The sequence below is a fragment of the Humulus lupulus genome, chromosome 5, assembly GCF_963169125.1.
Source record: "Humulus lupulus chromosome 5, drHumLupu1.1, whole genome shotgun sequence".
NCBI classification, from domain to species: Eukaryota; Viridiplantae; Streptophyta; class Magnoliopsida; order Rosales; family Cannabaceae; genus Humulus; species Humulus lupulus.
The window spans coordinates 195,006,889-195,031,931 of record NC_084797.1 but is presented as its reverse complement, the minus strand read 5'-3'; the positions used below and the strand labels follow the sequence as shown (position 1 = coordinate 195,031,931).

Sequence of the window (25,043 nt, the reverse complement as noted above, 5' to 3'; positions counted from 1 at the left end):
ATTCCGAATGTGTGCTCCTCTCAGAAATTAGGGTTTTTTATTTCCCTCTTTCCTCTTCAAAACCTCACAACCAAAACTAAAGATGTTATATTCCCTAAAATTTTCCCAACTTTCGACATCTTCTTTGGATGGGTAAGTTTCTACACTTTTAGTTTCAGATTTTTGGCAATTTCTCCCTTACGTTGCTATGTATCTATATCATATTTATATATATATACTGACTCCGTAGCCTCCACCACTTCGACAACGGCGACAATGGAACCCCCGGAAGAGGCCGAAGAGACACTGCAGACAAAGCTTGAGTCTGAGAAGCCTGCTCCGGTTTCTTCCAGGGTATCTTTTTTTTCGTTATCTGTTATCTATATTCAGCAATATTTTTGTAAGTATCTATTTCAAGAATTTTTTTTTTTTTTTGTGTTGCTTGAATGGAATTATGGACTTAGCAAAATCAATTTCTACTTTTGTTATTCCTTATGGTCTGTTCAAAACGTGATTTTAAGGACGAAAGGGAAAAGCAAGATTTATGGGATTTTCATTATAAAGAGGGTTGAAGGAGGAAATTTAGGGATGTAAATTCAGTGAAAGTTTGGATTTTTCATTTTTCTACGCCATGATGAAATGCGTCCAATACGGTCACCAGGTCCTTTCACTTTTCTCTATTTGGCTCTCTCGAAAATCCGTTATTAGTTTTTTGAGTTTCTTTTTTTGTTTTGGTTAAATTCATTTTTTATCATCTTCAAGAACTTAACTGCCCAACTGAATAATCTAATGCTAGTTATTGTTATGGAATTTGATGAATTGGGTTTGTGTTATAACCACTAATGTTGGGTTGGGTTAAACTGAAAGAGTAACGATTTTCCACTTAATCATGTTGCCATTGGGTAGGTTGTGGCATTGGCGAACTTGATGCCAGTTGATGATTTAGTTGACGAGCTCGATAGCTACATGTACCAAACTGTAAGCTTTTTATTTTTTTAAATGAATGCCCCAGAACTTTATTTAATGATGAAATATGAGCTTCAAGTCCCCGAAAATGTATCTTAATTAGTTGTTTGGATTGGACTATTGATTGCTTTGATCAGGCTGGGCACCAGATAATCGTTAGCTATGCTGAATGCATGGGAGTGCCCCTATTTAGAAGGAGAATACAAGGATCCACAAGGTAAGCCTTTATGCAGAAACTTTTGGTAAAAGCTGTATCTGATATTTTGGCGAGTTACAACGTTTTCTTCATATTTTCATAAAGTGATATGGGGAACAGTAACAGTATGACTAGCTTCGTGATCAGATTTCAGAAGTAGAAGGGTTAGGAGAAATCATTTATTTTTTTTGAAAGCTGCAGCTTTTTGAATGAAGTTATCTTGATGAGATCTTTGTACTTAAAAAAAGGATCTTTACTACATCACAAGAGCTTACAGTAGTGTCTTTTTTATTAGGCGGTTTGGTCTTCTTAAAGAATTTTTTGTGTCCTGTGATAGAAGGGTCCATGTAAAGCTTACTTTTCAGTTTCCAATGAATTTTGTGGATATTTCAGGCATGAGAAGCTTAGCTACACAACAACTCCAGGTGATGAAGTTGAAGATATGTTCATTTTGTTAAATGAAGTGAAAAAGCAAATACCTTCTGTTGGTGCAGTATCTTCTGGTGCCATTGCATCAGATTATCAGAGGCTACGGGTGGAAAGTGTGTGTTCAAGGTTAGGGCTTGTTTCTCTAGCATATTTGTGGAAACAAGATCAGTCATTGCTCCTTCAGGAAATGGTAATTTGTATTTTGGTATGTGAATTTGTTCATTTAACATTGAAGATTCGTACATCTCATACAATGGTTTTCTTTTCTACTATAATCAGATAACAAGTGGGATATTGGCTATTACCGTAATGGTATAATTTTTAATTTCACTTGTTATTTAGTCATGCCTTTTCTTGTTATATTTTGGAAAGAGTTCTACCTTCTATTGAACAGTTTTTTTTCTCCTGTTATAGGTCGCTGCAATGGGGTTGGACCCTGCAAAGCACTTGGGCAAAGATTTAGCTTCCCTGAGTCCCTATCTGCATAAGTTGAAGGGGTATGCTATTTTTTTACCTTATATTATTTTAAGTTTAGCATTGTAAATTGATGGTTAACTATCATCCTTGGCAAGTTGTATGGAATTAATGTTTGTGGTCAAGGAGGGGAATATGAAACATTAACACTTGATTGCCCTCTCTTTGTTGTGAGTTTCTTCCTTTCCTTTTGCCTGTGGATATTTTATAATTTCCTGCTTTCTTAAGAGGTTTGTTGTCTTCATGATGACCATGAGTGTGCAGTTAGTAACTTAGCATCATATATTTATAAATTTTTTGTTTGTGTTATTATTTGGTTTAGGTAATGATCTCTGCTACTAGAGGAAATGTTTTCAGATTATTTATATTTTGATAAAATATACACTTGTTATGGTGTCACCGTTACAAGGTTTATGGTGATTGTATTTCCATTTTTGGCTCTATTTTATTTATTTAATTTTGTGGTTACAGAATGCTCGGATTATGCTCGATGACTCTCAAGTTATTCTGCACTCTTCAGATTCTATTGCTGCAGCTGCGGTCCTTCATACCTTAGCTTTTCATTTGGAACATAAGAAATTGCATTGTTCTTTGCCTGGCAGTGGTGAAACCCACGAGATCTGTCTGGAGAATAAGGGTTCTATCTTTGAAGTGGAGGGAGACAGCTCACAAGTATGTGACGCTGCAGTCCAGTCTGCTGTTGAAGTCCTTGACTCGATCATTATTGCAGAAAATAAGCTTCACATTTCGAGAACACAAAAAGGTGATACGTTTTCCATTTGTTGCTGGTTGGACCATTCAAGCAAATCTTCAGCAGGTAATCAAAGGATAATTAGTTTGTAGTACACAGATCTGCAAGCTTCTGTGTTTCCCTCTTGTTCATTCCTTATGGTCAGTGCTTCTAGTCTACAACATAATCATTTTATGTTTTCTGAATATTTTGGTAGGCGTACAAGAAGAGTTGACAGTTGTGCTAAGGAAAATGGAATTGAAACTTGCGGAATATGGTTTTGGATGGGAAAATGTCCTCTATATTCATCTCTATATTGTTGATATGAAGGAATTTGCAACAGCAAATGAAACATATGTGAGATTTATCAAACAGGAGAAATGCTGTTTTGGTGTCCCATCGCGCAGTACAATTGAATTGCCTTTACTGGAAGTGGGGTTGGGTAATGCATACATGGAAGTTTTAGTGGAAAATGACCATACCAAAAGAGTTCTACATGTACAAAGTATTTCCTCTTGGGCTCCCAGTTGTATTGGACCATATAGCCAGGTGCAAAGCTGCACGATCCTTGTTACTGAATTGATAATTGGGATAAGCAATGTGCATTATTCTTGTTTGGTCAATTATTTAATTCTAGAGAATTTCTTTTCCTGCTCTGATTTCATGTTTTTGTTTGTTGATAGGCAACACTGCACAAGAATATACTTCATAGGGCCGGGCAATTAGGGCTTGATCCTCCCACAATGATCTTATGTGAGGGGGGCGTCACTGCTGAGATGGAAAAGGCATTAGAAAACAGTGAAGCTGTGGCAAAATGTTTTAATGGTTCAATATCTACTTCAACTATTGTATTTGTCATTTACTGTTCAGCATGTATTCCCTCATCTGAGAGACATCAGATTCAAGATAAGCTAGATGTATTCCTTAAGCAAATAAGGCCTTCCCATTTCAACAAATCGAGCATATATGAAGCTGTTGATCCCATTTTTCTGTATATCCTAGCCCCTGATCTGCCAAAAAGGTATATGTGTAGTTTATCTATATGTAAACTAACTTTTCTACATTTTCACTAAATGTGTCTCCTGAAATTTGGTTAAATTTATATTCATATGCCCTCGGCATCTTTTGTCATACAGAGCACTTATGGAAGTTAAGCCCATTCTTTTCATCCAGACCTGGTGACCGTATTGGATGCATTTCATCAGGTTTGTTCTTTTTTTTCTTGGAAACATCCACCCTCGCTGCCCTAGTGGACATTGTTTGCACATGTTTAGAAACTCTATTATGTGGTCAGGGAATTTTTGAGCCTTTTTCTCCTTATTTAATGTTGAAGTTAAACTAATTGCTCATTATTTTATGTTGGAAGTTAAACTGTGCTGAGCCTTTTACATATTTTATTTATGCATATTCTATAATATGATTTACACTAATGAACATGACTATTTCATATATGTTTCATATCTTGCAAAGCTGCTTTGTTATGGTTTATACTGTACATATTTTTGTTTAATCTAACATTACTTACTTAAGTAGTGTTGGGTTTCATTGCTTTTTGCTTTTCATATATGTTTCATTGCAGAGTTAAATTGTTTGACAATAAGAAGAGATTAACAGTTGTAGGCTTTAAAAAATTTCAGAGCAGCATCATGAGGAGGTTTTCCTTGGAAACTTGAGGAGATTTCAATTTAGAGAGCTTCAGATGGCAACAAACAACTTCAGCAGCAAGTACTTGTTTGGATGATGAATTGAAGGATGGAGCAAATTTCATGCATGATTTACTTTTGTGTATCTTGTAATGTTTCTGTTTTTCATTTTTAAAGTAAAAAATGTTCAAGATTATAAAACTTTATTATGTTATGCTTTCAAATTTAAGTTAGAACTAAGATCTCATGAAGTAGACATATTCATGGTTTGAATTAGTTATTGTTTAATGTAATACTTGTGGTTTATCAATCTATTGAGAATTAAATTTTATGATTAATTTAGATTTTTTTTTATCAAAATACAATAATGAAAATCTTTTAATTAAAAAAAAAACCTTATAAGTATACTTATCAAAATAAAATTTAAAATATATTATCCACACTAAAGTAACAAAATTTTATTACTAGACTTTTAATATGTTAAGATTTAGAAATATATTATAAGCATAACAAATTGTTATGATTTATATATTATAGCAAACTAAAAATGCTATCAAAATAATCAAATGTAATAGTGGAAAAGTGTTATGCATAAAGTATAAGATTAAACTCCAAATTTATAATCAAATACTCTAACTAAATGTTATTATTTGATTATTATAGCAACTAAAAATGTGTTATTGAATAGTTTAAGATAACATCGAACATAACATTCGAATACTGTTATAGAAAAGACAGGACTTTTAATAACAGGGGCTATGTTAGCATTTTCAGAAGCGTTATCAATACTCCCGGTTAGCAGTTTTTAAGTGTTATGAATACTGTTTTTTCTTGTAGTGGGAGACGGAGATCCGTCGGACCATCTGGGATGTTCAACACCTTGATGATGGCTCACAACATCGGCCCCGAGCTGAGGTGTCTGATATTTCCCTCCACACTGACAGGACTAGCCAGGCAGTGGTTCAAGCAAAGCAAAAGACAATCGATCAGTTCCTGGAAGACTTTTTCTGCTGACTTCAAAAGGGCATTCCGAGCCTCCTAGGCTGCCCGCGTCAAGGCCGATTCTCTGGCTAACGTGAGGCAGCAGCCCGACGAAACTCTGAAGGCTTACCTGAGCAGGTTCGCGAACGTCGCTGCTCGGGCCAGAGACGCGGATGACAGCTCCAAGCTCATGGCCTTGAGAACTGGAATCCTCATCGGAGGGGAACTCTAGAAAGATATACAAAGGAAGGGAGTTAGCTCAGTGAATGAATTCCTTAACAGGGCCCAGGAATGGATCAACTTGGAGGAGGCCGAAGCCTCAGCTGTAGGGACCAGCTAGGTCCCTGAGCAGCCCGCTGGAGTGGGGACGGAGGTCGTGACAGCGACCCAAAACATCACACAGAATAACCAGCACGGTGGAAGCAAAAGAAAGGGGAACGGCGAGAATGGCCAGCATGGCCCAAAGAAGAATAAGCCCATAGACAAGTTTAAGCCCGTCTACGTGACTTATACAGAGCTCACCCACTCTAGGGAGAATATCTTCCTGGCAAATTCTACTCGTCTCCCTTGGAAGAGGCCGGAGCCGTTGAAGCACCAGAAGGGGAAGAGAGACACCTCCAAGTTTTTCCGTTTTCACAACGATGTTGGCCACAATACCGATGATTGTAGGAATTTGAAAGATGAGATTGAGACTCTCATCCGAGCTGGCCCCTTGGCCCAGTACGCGTGGAACAGGGTTCCAGCAAGTCGACCTGCTCCGGAAGTCCCAGTCAGTCAGCCCGGGTCTCGGGTAGATCAGGACGTCCCTCCTCCCGTGATAGGAGGAGAGATATCCACAATATCTGGAGGTCCGCATCTGGCTAGCACGAGCAGGGGTGCCCAGAAGAGGTACGTAAATGAACTCAAGGCGCATAATGGAGTAGAGTTCATCCCAGAACAGCGTCTGCCGAAGCAGCAGCGATTCGAGAGGCAACCGATCATTTTTACAGAAGAAGATGCGGGCCATGTCCAGTTCCGTCATAACGACCCTCTTGTCATAGCAGTTCAGCTCGCTAATAGGAAGGTTAGGAGGGTGTTGATCGATAATGGGAGCTCGGTAAACCTTCTATTCCGGTCCACGTTGGAGAAGATGGGTCTGGCTGTCGCCGAGCTGAAGGCAACCTCCATGATGTTGTATGGTTTTTCAGGAGAAGGATCAGCGGCTGTAGGGACTATCGAGCTGCTAATCACCCTAGGAGAAGGACCTCGGATAGTCTCCAAGCTCCTCGAGTTTGTGGTCATTGACTGCTCCATTTGACGCGCTCATAGCCTTTGAGGCCGTCACTTCCATTCGCCACCTCGCGATGAAATTCCCTACTTCCACGGGAATATGCACTGTCCATGGCGATCAGCTCACTGCCAGGGAATGCTACAACATTTTTATGAAGGGAAAATCGAGACCCGGGCAGCTAGCAATGGCCATCCAAGGTGGTGGAGAGGAATCTCAGGAACCCTTAGCTGATCCTGAGATTGAAACCTCAGAGTGCCGAAGGGGAAAATATCGTCTTAAGTGAGGATATTGACCCCCAAATAGGCGAGGACAGGTTCGAGCTCCAGGCTATTGAGGAGCTCGAGGAAATAAACATCGATCTGCAAAACCCTTCATGGATGGTCAAGCTCGGGAAAAACCTCTGTAGCAAGAGGAAGGCGGAGGTGACTAAATTTCTGCAGAACACACTGGATGTGTTTGCGTGGTCACACGAGGACATGGTGGGAATCAGCCCAAGTGTCATCATGCACACCCTTCATCTGGATAAAAGCGTTCCTGCGAAGTCTCAGAAGCAGAGGCGCCTCGGAACAACCCGGGCTGAACCCTTAGAGGAAGAAGTAGCCCGGCTCAAGAAATGCGGCTTTATCTGTGAAGCCAAGTTTCCGATTTGGGTCGCCAACCCCGTGCTGGTCCCGAAGTCCAACGGGAAGTGGCGGACCTGCATTGACTTCTCTGACCTGAATATAGCCTGCCCCAAGGATTGTTTTCCATTGCCAAGGATTGACCAACTGGTGGATGCCATGGCAGGGCACGAGCTCGTGTCCTTTATGGACGCGTACTCAGGCTACAATCAGATCGCCATGAATCTGGCGGACCAGGAGCACACCAGCTTCATGACCCCGACTAACGTTTATTGTTACAAGGTCATGCCATTCGGGCTGAAGAGCGTCGGTGCTACGTACCAAAGGTTAGTAAATAGAATGTTCGCAAACCAGATCGAGAAGAACATGGAAGTGTACGTTGATGACATGCTAGTCAAGTCAAAGACTACCGATAACCATGTTTCCGACCTGGGAGAATGCTTCAAGATACTACGGGAGTATGGCATGAGGCTTAATCCACAAAAGTGCACTTTTGGAATCGCATCGGGAAAATTCCTGGGTTTCATCGTCAATACCCGAGGAATCGAGGCAAATCCCGACAAGATTAGATCATTGCTCAAACTTCCCTCACCCAGGTCGCACAAAGATGTCCAAGGCCTGACAGGAAGGGTGGCAGCCCTCAACTGGTTTATTTCAAAATCCACCGATAAGTGCTTGCCATTCTACAACCTGCTCCGAGGAAATAAGAACTTCGAATGGACAGAAGAGTGCGAAAGCGCTTTCCTCGACCTGAAGACACATCTGGCCAAACCGCCCGTATTATCCAAATCAAAGGCAAGAGAGCCTCTTTTTCTCTACCTAGCTGTCACCGAGGATGCAACTAGTGCCGTATTAGTCCGAGAAGAAGACCGGGTTCAGAGACCAGTTTACTACATCAGCAAGAGACTTCTCGGAGCTGAATCCCGGTACCCGTTGATGGAGAAATTGGCGTTCTGCCTTATCACAGCCTCTCGAAAGCTCAGGCTGTACTTCTAGTCCCATTCTATACACGTCATAACCGATCAGCCTTTAAGGCAGGTTTTGCAAAAACCTGAAGCATCGGGACGTCTGTTAAAGTGGGCTATCGAACTTAGTCAGTTCGAGATTTTATACACCCCACGAACTGCTATAAAAAGTCAGGCCCTGGCCGATTTTGTAGCAGAGTGCACAGGATTCCGGGAGGATCCTGCAGAAGACTCACCCCAAATCACCTCGTCCCAGGCGTCGTGGAGGATCTTCCTGGATGGTTCATCCAATGAGAACGACTCCGGGGCTGGAATCATTTTAATATCCCCTGAGGGACATAGATTCCACTCGGTGCTGAGATTCGGATTCAAGGCCTCCAACAACGAGGCTGAATACGAAGCTTTGCTGGCCGGGCTAAGAATAGCCCAGGAGCTGAAGGCGAGCTCCGTCCAGTGCTTCATTGACTCCCAGCTCGTGGTAAACCAGGTTCTGGGCGAATATCAAGCACGGGGACCCAAGATGGCTGCCTACCTAGCAAAGGTAAAAGTTGAACTGTTCGCGTTTGGGCGAGGCTCAATCGAGCAGATACCTCGGGAGCAGAATGCTAACGCAGATGCTCTTGCCAAGCTCGCCACCTCCGGGGAGACGGAGGCTCTGGGGTTAGTTCCGGTAGAGTTCTTGAATAAACCAAGTATAGAAGAAGCTCGGGCAGAGGTCGAGATGATCGATGCTAGGCCGACCTGGATGACCCCCATCCTTGAGTATCTCACCGAGGGGAAGCTACCTGAAGGGCGTAATGATGCGCGGCGAGTACTGTATCAAGCTCTCAGGTATACGATAATAGACGGGGTGCTATACCGACGAGGGAACTCCCTACCTCTCCTACGATGTGTTCTTCCAGGCGAAGCAAAGGCCATCCTGCAGGAGGTGCATAAGGGTTTTTGCGGAGGTCACACTGGGGGGCAAAGCTTGGCCTTAAAGGTCCTGAGGCAAGGATATTACTGGCCCACTCTGTCCAAGGACTCGATCTCGTATGTCAAGAAGTGCGACAAGTGCCAGCGGTTCACTACAGTTGCCCGAGCTCCCCCAGTCATGCTGAAGATGATCTCTTCCCCATGGCCATTTTCAGTTTGGGGAATCGACTTGGTTGGCGCCCTCCCTACTGGAAAAGGCGGGGTCCGCTACACCGTGGTGGCCATTGACTACTTTACGAAGTGGGCTGAGGCAGAACCTTTGGCAACAATAACTTCCAAAAAAGTCCTCGACTTCGTGGTTAAGAGCATTATCTGCCGATTCGGGCTGCCTAAGAAAATCGTGTCCGACAATGGGACTCAATTCGACAGTGACCTATTCACCGAATTTTGCGAAAAGTACGGAATTATGAAAAGTTTCTCCTCCGTGGCCTATCCTCAGGCGAATGGCCAGGTCGAGGCCGTCAACAAGACGTTAAAGGCGAGCCTCAAGAAGAGACTAGACGAAGCGAAGGGGGTCTGGCCAGAACAGTTCCCCCAGGTTCTATGGGCATACCGGACCTCGCATCGGACTCCTACGGGTCATACTCCTTTCTCACTGACCTTTGGGAGTGAGGCAGTCCTCCCTGTGGAGATTAAGGTACTTTCGCATAGGGTCCAGGCATATGACCAGGATCGCAACCACGAGCTACTCTGCACTTCCCTCGACTTGGTTGATGAAAGACGAGAAGATTCACAGCTCTAGCTCGCACATTATCAGCAAAAAATCACTCGTTATTTCAACTCAAAAGTCAAAAAGCGCGCCTTTAGCATGGGCGACCTGGTCCTCAGGAGGGTTTTCTTAGACGGTAAGGATCCCAAAGACGGAGTGTTAGGGCCAAACTGGGAAGGGCCATATCAAATCATCGAGGTCATTAATGAAGGAACTTACAAATTAGCTCGGCTCGATGGAGGCGCAGTCCCATGAACTTAGAACGCCATCCATTTAAAGAGATATTATCAATGATTGCCTTGTAAGGCCTAAAAGGCCATTTTTTATGTATTACGCAATGAGAATTAACTTTTTCGTTTATGATTGTACATATTTACAAGTGTAATCTAAAGTAACCACGAAAGACCCTTTCCCAGTTACTTGGGGGGCATATGGTGCCTAGATATAACCAGGTCGCCTTAAAAGGCTTAGAAGTTAATTCAAATCGATTGATCATTGTTCTTCTTAAAGAGCACGAGATATTGATAAAAATTAACACGAACTAAGCTGTACCCTGGATATAACCAGGTCATAAAACTTAGAAGTTAACTTAAATCGATTGATCGTTGTTTTTCTTAAAGAGCACGAGATATTGATAAAAGTTAACACAAACTAAGTTTTCAAATTAAGTTCCTGGAAATAACCAGGTCATAAAACTTAGAAGTTAACTTCAATCGATTGATCGTTGTTTTTCTTAAAGAGCACGAGATATTGATAAAAGTTAACACGAACTGAGTTTTCAAATTAAGTTCCTGGAAATAACCAGGTCATAAAACTTAGAAGTTAACTTAGATCGATTGATCGATGTTTTTCTTAAAAAGCACGAGATATTGATAAATGTTAACACGAACTAAGTTTTCAAATTAAGTTCCTGGAAATAACCAGGTCATAAAACTTAGAAGTTAACTTAAATCGATTTATCGTTGTTTTTCTTAAAGAGCATGAGATATTGATAAAAGTTAACACGAACTGATTTTTCAAATTAAATTCCTGGAAATAACCAGGTCATAAAACTTAGAAGTTAATTTAGATCGATTGATCGTTGTTTTTCTTAAAGAGCACGAGATATTGACAAAAATTAACGCGAACTAAGTTTTTTCGAAATAGTAACTAAAGTGCGTAAAGACAAGGAAATAAGTCAATTAAAAATAAAATTGATAATTAGATTGTCTCGAGGTGGAAACACCTCATGCAAAAGTTACACAAAAAATTTGAGAATACTAAAGGAAAGGGTGCGAAAGAGGAAGGCCCTAAGCTCCGCCAGGCTGCCCCGTGGAGGTCGCCGTCTCGCCCTCCTGCTCAGCTGTGCCGGAGTCTTCCCCGATCTCGGAAGTTGCTTCTTTCTCGAGGCGAGCTTTAAACCCCTCCAGCAAGGGCTCCCAAACGTCCGCTCCCACGAAGGAGAAGTCACCGTCCGAGTTGTAGACCCAGCAGTGATAGAGCATGTCCTCCATGGAGATGCTGGAGGCTGCCTGCTCGGCTTCCAGGGTGGCCTTGGCCTCCTCGGCCCTAGCCTTCACGGTGTCTAGCTCTGCCCGCGCAGCGGCAAGGGCAGCTTTGGTTGCCTCGACCTCTTGAAGCTTGGGACGGGCTTCTTCCAGCTCGGCCCGCGCGGCTGCTAGGGCATCCTTAGCCTCCTGCAAGGAAGTCTGGTGGGTGGCCACAACCGACTGGTGCTCTCCCCTCATATCCTCGAGCTGGGCCTTGGTCCTGGCTATGCTCCTGTGAAAGGCCAAGGCGCTCTGCAAAAACAGAGAAGCAACTGCCTTAAGAAAAAGAGAAGGGAGAAAGGAAAAACAGGGCAAGGCATGCTAATCAAAGATCACAAAAGGATAAGGTCAGCTTACTGTAAGGGCCATGCCCAATGAAGATTCCAGCACGCCCACCGGGCTCATCGTTTCGATGGCCCGTAGCTCCATCTCTTTGAAGCGGTAGAAGTGGCTGACAGCGTAGTTCACCGTCTCGTACACCGTCCCCCTAAAGACATCTGGGATCTTCTCCAGATCCTGGGGGTCCACCAGGATGCGTAACTCGGAAGGCACAATCGACGAAGTCCCGGGCTCCGCCCCTGTGCTTCGGAAGAAGGCCAGAGCTCGCGGAGGTGGTGAGGGCATGCTCCCTCCTACAGCAGGGGGTACGGTTTTCTCGACCTGGGCGGTTGGGGTCTGCTCTTTCTCCTTTGCAGGAGACTTGGTTGGGGTCCCGGCGGCTTTCTTCGCCATCCGGAACTTCTTCATTTTGGGCCAAGAGGCCCCAGCTGAGGGGTTCCCCCCGGCGAACACAGCCCACTGATTTTTTCCCCCGGATTGAGACATCTCCTCTGGCAAAACAAATATATGGTTAGTACACAAGTCAGCAGTCATGCAAAAACAAAAACAAAGGGAAAAATGCGAAATTCAAGTATATATATGTACTAAAGGGAATCCTACCCCCCGAGCTAGAAGAAGAGTCTATGGTTACGACGATCGGCCCCGGAGCTTCCGTGGGGGAATCTAAGGCAATTATTTCTCGAGCTGGCGCAGGTTTTGGATCCGAGGCTGTCTCAGGACTAGACTCTTCTACGTACTGCCTAAGACCTGGAGCTACGGTACCCTCCCAGAGTGATGGCCATGACCGAAGGTTAGTCCCATACTCCTCGAATAGGATCGACCTAAAAGCTAGGGTGTTGTCTACAACTATGGTACCCCTAGGACGGCTACTTTCGTAATCTAGCACGTACTGGCTCCCGAGGATCACAGACTTCTCTATCCTCGTGAAGATAGCTACAGAACTAATCTAAGTCAGAAATGGATACAGGAGGAGCTAAATGGTGCTTAACATACAAGCTAAGGTTGAAAGGCACTTACGAGGACGGTTGAAGTAGTGCAGCTCCCAGTTTCGAAACCCCGTCGACATAAAGAATTGATCTTTAAAGTCGTTGGGGTGGCTGGGCAGCTCGATGACCGCGGCCATGTTAGGGAACCGGGTTAAGTAATAAAACCCGTCACCTCGCCCTCGCTGCTCAGGGCTGGCCTTGAGGCAAAAGAAATATAGAATGTCTGCAGGAGTGGGGACCTCCCAATCCTGTTTCAAGAACAAGTACCTTAACCCCGCCAACAAACGGTAAGAGTTTGGGGGGAGCTGGAATGGGGCCAACCTCACGTAATTGAGGAAATCGGTGAAGTACTGATCCAACGGGAGGAAGGCCCCCGCCTTGAAATGTTTGTCGCTCCAGGCCGAGAACACCTCATCAAGCGGCGCGCAGCTCCGCTCACCTTCTAAGGGAGGTCGGGCAACCACGTTTCCTCTCCCCAGCTCGATGTTATGGGAGAGGAATATTTTTTTCACCCTCGCCTGGTCAGTGATCTTCGAGACGATCCTCTCCGCCTCAAAGAATGCGTCGGGGGCCACCTCGAGCTCCCGTTCCACTGCTGGCCCGAAGTGGGGGATTGGGGATTCAGCCATCACCTCCTTTCCCTTGTTTTGTTGGGAAGACGAGCTGCCAACGAACTTCTTGGGAGCATTCATCTTGGGTCCTATCTAGTCGCCTAGCGAACAAAAAGAAGAAATTTTAGAATAAGGCGACCAAAAAATGGAGAAGAATCTGAATGTGTTTCCTTAACACGAGCTGAGGTAAGCCCAGCCTGTGAAGAGTGAGACCACACGGTTCTATGAACATGCGCCTAAGCTCCCAACAGATCCCCGATTACTCGGAATTCGTGTGTCAGGAGGGTCAGGATAGAATTTTCCTTGGGGGGAAAGTTTCAGTAGGCAAGTAAGGCAAAACCGCCTGTGAAGCGTGTCCCCTAAGCTACCCAGTTTTGCACCCAAAATACTGGGTACTTTAAACAAGCATACCCAAAATCCTACCCAGAAAATTTCTCCAAAAAACACACCAATGCTCCTAAACGGTTTTCTACTGCAAAGATACCCTAACCTAAAAGGCTTTTACCCTTCATGCCCACAAAAAACCAGCAAAACCTTGCATGGGGCTACAGTAAATATTTACCAAAGCTACAGTGAAAATTAATTTCAAAACATGCACAGTCAGGAGACTTACTGAGTGTTCTGGTTGAGAAGGGGATGAAGGGATCGCCTGGGTTGGGGCTTCGTCGGAGTAGTTGATTCCACAGCTTCGAAGGAGCCCTTACGCCTGAACTTCTTGAGTGCTGGGAATGACAGCCGGAGAAGAAGAGGGTTTTCTCTTTTGAAAATGAAGAGAGAAGAAGAAGAAAATTTCTAAAAAATTTCAAATGAACGGGTGGCCAATGCGTAAGGTGGCCACCCCTTTTATATACGTGAAGGGTCGCGTGAGGAGGGCTGTAGGATTGCCCTGATGTGGGATCCAAGGCCCTCCACTCGAAAGACAAAACGACGGCTGAGCATAGGCTAGGCCATTAAATGCGGTTCTCGGAAGACGTACCGTCACCAACCACGATGTTCCACGTATTCGGCGCCTGCGTAAAATGTGGAATATGAAGAGTTCATGAGGAAGCCTAAAAGCCCCTACTGTGGCCCTATACGACGTTGTGTACCACGAGCAGGGACTTGGGGGGCAAATGTACGCCCTGTTTTTCCCACAGGCTGTTAGCAAGCTGAGGTACGGCCTAATTATATCTACCACGTGAACATCCCCAAGACCAGAGCTGCCATAGAAGGTTCCTACCTCCTCAGCTCCGGGTAACCTAAGGGTTCGCCAAGATTAGACTGAGTTTGGACTCTGGAGGCCACAGGTCGAGGGAAGCATCCAGCTCGTGGTACGAGCTAGGGTTGGAGGCTGTGACCTTTTATAAAGTCAACCACGCAAGGTAAACGTGCATATATCAGACATCACGTGTCTGATATATCCCTGACTTCTCGGACACGCAGCATGATCGTGCGCATTCAGACACCCACGACTGGGTTGGGCCGTGCGGCCCGTTATCCCCCTTACCTATTGATTAGACCACACTTCATGTGTCAGGTTTTAGGAAATAATCATGAATGTCACAGAGTTGACATGATAGGTAAGAAGGTCACGAGATGACCTTCTTACCAACTCCCAAGTGCCCTCTCCTATAAATATGGAGACCCTGGGAGTTGGTAAGGGTTGTATTCTATTATGTAAGAAATACCCTGTAAAAGAATACCAAGCATATAGCAATAATATTGACTGGTGGAGTAGAAGGATTTTAACCTTTGAACCACCTAAAAACTTAATTGTGTCACCAGCCCATTTCTAGAAAGATCATTCATCCATTTCGATTCAACATAAGCACTAATCCCTTCCTCTTATCTTCTTAATTACCTATTGGCGAAGAACCGCGTCAACAGAAACTAATTCTCGAACCTAGAACCTTTCATGAAACTTAAATAATAATTCTCGAGCCTAGCTCGTAAATTATTAATCTTAGATATTACTTAGATAAATTTTCTAACCCCGACTCATTAAAATCAGACCTAAAACTTAGAAGTATTTAATCCCAAGCCTTGCTATAAAATCCTAAAATTTTTGGACCAATTACCATTTTAGTCCCTTTGGTTACCAACTTGTAACCACTAGTAACAAGTTGCTGAATGCAAGAACATGCACGTGACCTTCAAAAGACTATCACCTTCACGCACAGCCAACTTCCAAGGCCAACCCGAGCCTTGCTTGGACCCAAAATCCCCCACCATGGAAGTCAAGACATCACCCTCATCACCACCATGATCATCACTTCAGCCACCACCATCACCACCACTGGCCTCCACTATTAACGTCGGCAACAAATGGTGTTGTCCCTTTTCATGACAGCCACCTACCAAGCACTAACCACCACCAATTATCCCCAACACTCAAGATCTTTTCTTATTAAATCATCCCCAACACCTTAATGAGTGTTTCTAGACCCAAAGTGTTGATTTAAATCATGTAAAACAACTCAGAAATTAATCCCAACTTTTAAGAAACGAAATCGAAAACGGTACCGTAAAAAACTTTGAAGGAAAACTACGGGCTTGTACTTCTTTCTGTGGCTGGTTCTTGGTAGTTTCTTCTTCCCTTTCCTATAGTCTTCAACACTATGAACACATACAAATCGTTCAACATAAGTTTCATGCACGAAAATAAGAGAAGAACGAAGCCAAGGATGGCACTTACACTAGTTCGGATTTCCGACCAAAGTTTTCGAAACTTAGGTGAAGCTTTCTCCTCTTTCTTTGCTTCCTTCTACAATCAATACAGAGATTCTAAGGACATGTCTAAGATATATAACTCAAAGAAAAGCCAAAGAAATAACTCACTTTTCCTTTCTTTTCTTGGACCCGAAGTGGACGTACACCAAAAGAACACAACGTGTTCTCTTTCTTCTTCTCTCTAGGCCTCTCCCTAAAACTGTGATATGGTCTGAAGTAACTGGAAGAAAACACTCTAATTCCCTCCCATCTAACCTCTAATAACTTCCCATGATCCTTTCAAAAACTTCCCACCAAAACTTGATTTGTGTGGTTGGTCGAGACACACACGTGAGAAGCACAATAATATATGTGCTGAAATGTTACATGCATTTTATCCAAAATAATGCATTAAACCATGTCTTAAAATAATTAAAATAAACTATGGTCTAAGCACTAAATAATGCAACTTTGGTATAAACTTATGTCTATGATTTTACGTGAGTCCTTTCAACATAAAATCATAATTTTAATCCCATAAAATTCCTCTTGAATTATTCATAGACTCTTAGTGAATACGTCACAAAATCATACTCTAAAATGATTCTATGATTCTATGTGAATTTCAAACACATAAAATCATATACTAAAACTCTTTGAACAAGATGTCCATCATAAATTTATTTCACATCTAAGTCCCCAAACTATGGTCTAAAGCGATCAACTCACACTTCTTTAATTAAAATAATATTCACCAAATATTATTTCAATTATTATTCATACTCTTAATAAAAAAAAAATTCACACAATAATATTTACATAAATCACAATAAATAAAAAAAAAAAAAAAATTCAGGGTTATTACAGGTTTGCTATTTAAGCAACTATAAGCCCCAAAATATATATCATAACATATAAAAACATGCTATAGCATAATCATATAAGCATATAATACTATCCTATTTTCCTTACCAAATACCGGGATGTGAGAGCAAGGATGAGATTTTGGAACACTCCTAAAAACCATTAATGAGAAGGTGAGTATTTCTAAAAGAAGAAGATGAAAAAGGAAATAAATCTAAACCACCGAGAAGAAGAGCTTACCGAAATGAAACCTCAAGTTCAAAGAACTTAATTGCCTAACCATGAATGGAAAACAGCAAGTTAGGATTTGAGTAGAGAAAAACTATAAAAACTAATGAAACAAACAGAAATGAACTAGGGATAGGAATACCTTTGAATGCACTATGACTAAACTACACCTCGAAATCGAAATACACACTATGAACCTTACTTCCCAAGTGTTTAATAAGCTTAAGATGATAAAGCTTATAACCCCAACCCAAGTGTTTAACACTCTAAAGTAAACCTAACTGCTTGAAGGCTCTGAACTCAGCTTGAAGAATGAAAGAAATGGCTGGGTACTAGGTCCTATTTATAGAGTTCAAGAATGAAAAGATCTTCATTTAGCTTGAATAAAAATAATGACTTTTAAATTGAAAATCATTTGAATATTCATTCAGCAAAGGCTTAAGACTCGGTCAAAAAGATTCTAAGCTTATCAAGAGGTTATGGAATAAAATGAGCTCGGTTTTAAAATTGTTTGAAAAACCTGCCCTAGAGCCGATATATCGCCCATGGTAGGCGATATATCGCCTAGGCTTATGTTCCCGAGGCTCGTCAAAGTGTTCGTGCGAAGTTACGTGTTTTTCGTATTCCCCGAGTGGCGATATATCGCCCCCTAGAGCTGTGATATATTGGCATATGCTGAAATATTATACACATAATTGCACTTTTTCAGCCTAATTTGAATTGAGTAAACAGCTTTGGCTGAGTCCTATAAAGATTTCAAAGCTGTTGGCAAACTTTGAGATTTTCAAATATTACTCTGAATAAACTATTCCTCAAAAATACTTAATTTTTTCAATAAACATGCATATGACAAGTGTCATTATCTTATTGGGTCTATCTAAACTTTATAGTATACTAAATATCATCTTCATAATCAGTTATATTAATCATACCTTATGTTATAATTAATATTCTTAAACTGTAGGTTAAACTTATAAAATCTACAAGTGTTGCTACGAGTGTCCAACTAAGTCCCGGCTTGAACCAAAATCCACAGTAATAAACATACTACAACTATTACTAGTCATTACTATTACTACTACTATCTAACTAGCTAAGTAAAGTTCTTGGACTCTACAATTCTCCCCTACTAAAAAGAATTTCGTCCTCGAAATTTACTTAACAAATAATTCCGGATACCGGGCTATCATGTCCTCCTCCAACTCCCACGTTGCCTCTCGTTCAAAACTATTACTCCATAGGACTTTGACTATTGGAATACTCTTGGACCGTAACTGCTTCATCCCTTTATCTAGGATGCTAACCGGTCGTTCCTCGTAACTCAAGTCTTTCTGGAGTGCTATCGTATCGTACTTGAGGACATGAGATGGGTCTAACACATACTTTCATAGCATTGAGATGTGGAACACGTTGTGGCTATCTGCTAGGGCTGGTGGTAGGGCTAATCTATACGCAACTGCTCCCACATTGTCCAATATCTCAAAAGGACCAAAAACCGGGGACTAAACTTGCCTTTCTTCCCAAACAACTTTACACCTTTCATAGGAGATATCTTCAGGAAGACTTGATCTCTGACTTTGAATTCCACATCGCGTCGCTTGGCATCCGCATAGCTTTTCTGACGGCTTTGAGCAGCGAGCATACGCTTTCTAATCAGTGCTACTGCTTCTTGAGCTTTTCTAACAGCTTCGGGACCAAGGAGCTGTCTTTCTCCTACCTCGTCCCAGTGTAGCAGGGATCGACACCTTCTTCCATAAAGTAATTCATAAGGTGCCATCCCGATCGTTGACTGGTAGTTATTGTTGTAGGAGAACTCTATCAGCGGCAAGTACTTATTCCATGATCCACCAAAATCAAGTACACAAGCGCGTAGCATATCCTCTAAAATCTGTATCGTACGCTCGGACTGACCGTCTGTCTGAGGATGAAAAGTTGTACTAAGACTTAATTTATTACCCATGGCTTGCTATAAACTTCCCCAAAATCTCGATGTAAACACGGATCCTCTATCCGACACTATTGTCTTGGGGATTCCGTGCAACCGTACTATCTCTTGAACATAGATGTTTGCGTATTGATCCGTTGTGTATGAGGTCTTAATAGGCAGGAAATGAGCAGACTTAGTTAGTCTATCTATTACTACCCAAGCTGAATCATGCTGCTTACTTGTTCGTGGCAAACCTGTCACGAAATCCATAGCTATATCATCCCATTTCCATTCTGGTATGCTAAGTTGCTGCAATAAGCCTGCAGGTCGTTGATGCTCTGCTTTCACTTGCTGGCATATTAAACACTTAGACACAAATTCTGCTATGTCCTTCTTCATCCCTGGCCACTAATACATTGCCTTGATGTCGTGTGTCATCTTGGTCGACCCTGGGTGAACTGAGTATGGGGTATTGTGTGCTTCCTCTAAAATCGTCATCTTAATCCTTTGATCATTCGGCACGCATACCTGATCCTTATATCTCAATAACCCTTGACCTGATATTGAGAAATATGTGGCATTGCCTTCTCTGACTGCATCCATATGTGCCACTAGTGTGTCGTCACACCCTTGCCCAATCTATATATCTTCTAGTAGATTTGACTAGATAGACAAGTTAGCCAGCTTACCGACAACTATTTCTATTCCGGCATTGACCAGCTCCTATTGTAGCGGCTTTTCCATTCTGGCTAGTGCTACTAAACTTCCATAATTCTTCCTACTTAGTGCATCGGCAACTACGTTTTCCTTTCTCAGGTGGTATAGGATTTTGCAGTCATAATCTTTCACTAGCTCTAACCACCTACGCTGCCTCATGTTGAGCTCCTTCTGAGTAAAGAAGTACTTTAAACTTTTGTGGTCCATATAAATCTCCCACTATTCTCCATAAAGATAATGGCGCCAGATTTTCAACGCAAAGACCACCACTGCCAACTCCATATCGTGAGTTGGGTAGCAATGCTCGTACTTCTTCAGCTGCCTTGAGGCGTAGGCTATCACCTTGTTATTCTGCATCAGTACGCAACCCAACCCTTGCTTTGACGCATCATAGTAGACTATAAACTTGTCATTGGGTGTTGGTACACAGAGTACTGGTGCTGAGCACAGCTTGTCCTTAAGCAACTGGAAGCTTTCTTTACATCTATCATTCCAGTTGAATCTTTGATGTTTCTGGGTCAGGTTGGTGAGCGGAGTGGCTATCTTAGAAAAGCCTTCTATGAACCTCCAATAATAACCTGTTAATCCCAGAAAGCTTCTTACTTCTGACGCGTTCTTTGGTCTTGGCCAATCCTTCACAGCCTCTACCTTTGATGGGTCTACTGCAACTCCGTCCTTGGATATAATGTGCCCCAGGAACGCCCCTTGCGAAAGCCAAAACTCACATTTCTTGAACTTGCCGTAGAGTTGATGCTCCTTTAGTCGTGATAGGATTAACCTCAAATGTTCCTCATGCTCGACTTCGTCCTTGGAGTATACTAAGATGTCGTCGACGAACACTACGATGAATTTATCCAAGTAATCCTTAAAGACCCTATTCATTAAGTCCATAAACGCGACTGGAGCGTTGGTAAGACCGAAAGACATAACTAAGAACTTGTAATGCCCATAACGAGTTCTAAAAGCTGTCTTAGGAATATCCTCTCCCTGCACCTTGAGTTGATGGTACCCGGACCGTAAATCGATCTTTGAAAATACAGTCGCACCTCGAAGTTGATTAAACAAGTCGTCAATCCGGGGTAGCGGATACTTATTCTTAATCGTTACCTTATTCAGCTCGCGATAATCTATGCACATCCGCATGCCTCCGTCCTTTTTCTTCACAACTAGAACCGGTGCTCCCCATGGCGAATGGCTTGGTCTAATGAAACCCAAGTCTAGGAATTCTTGTAGTTGCGTCTTTAACTCCTTGAGTTTTGTAGGTGCCATCTGGTATGGTGCCTTGGAGATAGGCTCGGTGCCTGGTGCTAATTCTATCGTGATGTCAATTTCCCGAGTCGGCGATAATCCTGGTAAGTCATCAGGATATACTTCTGGGAATTCTCTTACAATGTGGACGTCCCCAACCTTAAGCGGTGTTTCCTTTACTCCATTTGTGATGCTGGCTCATGCTTGACATCCTTTTTCTATCATCCTTTGAGCTTTGAGAGATGATACTAGCGGGGTGCGTAGTCCTGAAACTTGTCCCATGAAGCATAGTCTCTGGCCGTAAGGAGTCTCAAACGTCACTTTCTTGCGTTTGCAGTCGATGGTTGCGCCATGCCGTGCTAGCCAGTCCATGCCTAGTATCACGTCGAAGTCTTTGATCTCTAGTTCTATCAGGTCCCCTTCTAATTCTTTGTCCTCAATCTTGATCGGTACGCCTCGTACTCTCCATGATGATAGAACTATTTTGCCGGAAGGCAACTCGGTTACAAACCTAGTTCTAAATCTTTCACAAGGTTTGTCTAGTTTTTCTATCATTCCTAATGAGATATATGAATTAGTGGCTCCCGAATCAGATAATATAGAACATATATTATTGAGGATAGAAACCTGACCTGTGACCACCTTATTGCTATCATCATCCTCTCCTTGGGTTAAGGCAAATACCTTGGTAGGAACCATCTTATCTTCCTTTTTCCCTTCTGGCTTGAGCTGAGGACATTCTTTCTTCCCGTGTCCTTTTTTACCATAATTGTAACATCCCTTGGTGTTTGCCCGTCATTCACCAGGATGTTTCTTCTGCCACTTAGTACACTGCGGGTACTCTATATAACCCGACCTACTGCTTCCATTGTTTGTTCGTGTCCTTTTATCGTTGTTAGACTGCTTATTGTCAAGATGCCTTCTTTTTTTACTGTTATTGTTATTGCTGGACTGATTGTTGTTGTTGTGGTGGTTGTTGTTCCGACTAGTCTGAGGTTGATTCTGATGTCTAGGCTCAGGCTTACTGGCTTCTTCTTTACTAACATTAGCCTGCAGCCTTTCTACTTCTATTGTCATCTCTAGAACGTCGGCATAGGTAGTATTTCTTGGGTTTCCTAGCTTAACCCCTAGCTCGATCTTTGGTCGAAGTCCTCTAACAAACTTAGACACCCTCAGATAGTTAATTGGAACCATTTTCGGTGCGAATTTAGCTAATCGGTCGAACTGCCGAGCATACTTTGCCACTGATAAACTCCCTTGCTTTAGGCCAGCGAACTCCTTGACTCTTGAAGCGATGACAGCCGAATTATAATACTTTTTGTGGAACAGCTCTACAAATCGGGTCCAAGTCATGGTGGAAACCTCATGCGTCTGCTGAACTAGGTCCCACCATATTCTCGCATCTTTCTTGAGTAGAGATGAAACGCAAGATATGCGGTCTGTGTTGCCGAGATTCATGTGTGTCAGGATTGGCTCCACGTTTCTTAGCCACTCTTCTGCCTCGAAGGGGTCTGTAGTCCCTTCAAAGTTTAGAGCGTGTTGCTTACGAAACTGCTCATAAACTGGCTCCATGTGTTGAACTGGATATGGCGCATAATTCTCCACTGGCCATCCCCCATATGGACCAACTTGCTGGGGTGCTGAGGCCATTTGCTGCTGCTGTGGTTGCGGTGGAGGCGGAGGCTGAGTCTGACTCTGAGCCTGTTGTCGCTGTTGCTGCAATAACTCCTCAACTTGTTGTCGCAGTCTGGCAATTTTTGCAGTGTTGTCAACTGGCAGCGACGGTGACGCATTGTAGCTGGCAGCAGCACGCACTCCCCTTCTGCGAACTGGAGAGGCTTCATTGTTCACCAGAGCAGCGTTGGAGGCATTTCCGTTGGTGCGAGCAGATCTTCGGAGCGACATCTTCAATAAAGTTCTAACAATTGAGAAAAACATGTTAGAACTGTACCCTAATAGGCTCTAAGACAAAACTTAATCTAAACAATCATAACTCGAACCTATTAATTATGACTCCTTATGAAAGTTATATAAGTCTTCTTTATTATTAGAGTGGGTTTCTATACTTAGAAAAATAAGCCACCTTTATTATTTTCTAAGTCTGTTTCTAATCATCCTATATGACTTAATTCTCAGGCTCGAAACTCATCTTTGTTCCAACGTTAACCATATTGAGGGAGGGTTGAGATCAGTAAAATGGTTCCCACTACTTGGCCCCCTAACTCCCAATATAAAAAATCGGTTCATTGATTTGTATCCACCCTCACCGAACTTAGTCATTATTTATTATATTTATTATTTATTATGATTGCAAAAGAAAAATCAAATTCATACATGTTAACAAAATAACATTGATATTAATTTGGAAAAAAAAATTCACTATTTACAATCATAAAAGAAAACAAATAATAAATTAAAATAAACAATGAACCTAATCTGTTCTAGAAATCGAGATCTTCTACATCCGATCCTTCATCTAACATATCGTCATCTATTTCTTCATATTCATCATTGTCTTGTGCCTCAAAATGCCTTCGAGGAAGATTCGTAAAAATTCTATGCTTTTGTTCATTTTTAAACTGAAATTCCATTTTTGAAGTGAACCTAAGTATGAGAAAGTAATATCTCATAGCTACCGTCAATTCATCTTCGTCATCTATCGTCTCCCAAATTTCTTCTAAGACTGCAATCACAGTAGGATAATCTCTAAAATGTCTAATTACTAAAATGTATTGCTCTGTTGATCTCATCATGATCTGCTTAGATTCTTGGAGGTGACCTATTTTCTTGTGGAACAAAAGTAGCCTTCGAGTGATTCTTTCTAGCACTCCTACGGTGTTTCGAGGTTCTCTAATTCTTTTTAAAGCCTTAATGGCTCGGATATCCTCATAAGTTAATGCTCTGTTCATTCTTAACTGAAACATAAAGACTAAAATCGTTAGCTATACTTATAAACATAATAACTATAATCATAAACACTTACTTGGCGGTCAGATTCGGAGCTTTGAGTGTGTGTATCGAGGAGAACTTCATGCGAATGAACCGTTTCTCTGATACCAACTGTAATGACCCAACTTATTCTAGACTTTGGACCATTAATAATTACTATACATAGATACTAATTTTAAGAAAATATACATGTGAAACATTCATAACTTTATAAAAAAATGTAATGCAAAGGTTGAAATACATAAAATTTCGGTTAGGATATGAGATCCCGTTGTTTGAAAGTAAAACATAACTTAAATCTTAAAATTCATTACAAAACAAAGTGTAGAAAATACATAGGAACATAATAAAATGACTAAAAACAACTTCATCCTCGAATCGTTCACGCAGTCCACCGAATCCATTCTCCCTCAATACACAATCCCAAGTTGCCAAGAATCTTACCGCCGCCATAACTATTTCCTTGCACATATAAAACAAAGGAATGAGCCTAATGCCCAGTAAGGAAAATCTACTAAAAGCATGCAACATAAACATATAACACATTCACTATAAACATATATCATAATTCTAACCCATGTACATGGTAACTATTGAGGTTTGCTAACTAAGCAACTATAAGCCTCAAAATAATGAGGTTTGCTAGCTAAGCAACTATAAGCCCCAAGAACATAAAAGTGTTGGGGTTTGCTATTTAAGAAACTATAAGCCCCAAAACATATATCATAACATATAAAAACATACTATAGCATAATCATATAAGCATATAATACTATCCTATTTTCCTTACCAAATACCGGGATGTGAGAGCAAGGACGAGATTTTGGAACACTCCTAAAAACTATTAATGAGAAGGTGAGTATTTCTAAAAGAAGAAGATGAAAAAGGAAATAAATCTAAACCACCGAGAAGAAGAGCTTACCGAAATGAAACCTCAAGTTCAAAGAACTTAATTGCCTGACCATGAATGGAAAACAGCAAGTTAGGATTTGAGTAGAGAAAAACTATAAAAACTAATGA

At 42.0% G+C, this 25,043-nt stretch overlaps 1 protein-coding gene across 1 annotated transcript in view; it reads left to right on the top strand.

Moving 5' to 3' along the window:
- The first annotated feature begins 255 nt into the window (after positions 1 to 255).
- The window catches only part of LOC133779821 (diphthine--ammonia ligase-like), a 28,708-nt gene continuing 3,920 nt past the window's right edge, over positions 256 to 25,043 (top strand). Inside the window, exons 1-10 of the mRNA XM_062219724.1 lie at positions 256 to 333; positions 886 to 947; positions 1,049 to 1,162; positions 1,535 to 1,760; positions 1,850 to 1,882; positions 1,985 to 2,064; positions 2,139 to 2,214; positions 2,516 to 2,861; positions 2,992 to 3,323; positions 3,458 to 3,795. Of these exons, the coding sequence (XP_062075708.1) occupies positions 256 to 333; positions 886 to 947; positions 1,049 to 1,162; positions 1,535 to 1,760; positions 1,850 to 1,882; positions 1,985 to 2,064; positions 2,139 to 2,214; positions 2,516 to 2,861; positions 2,992 to 3,323; positions 3,458 to 3,795 (1,685 nt within the window). The remainder of the gene's footprint in view (positions 334 to 885; positions 948 to 1,048; positions 1,163 to 1,534; positions 1,761 to 1,849; positions 1,883 to 1,984; positions 2,065 to 2,138; positions 2,215 to 2,515; positions 2,862 to 2,991; positions 3,324 to 3,457; positions 3,796 to 25,043) is intronic.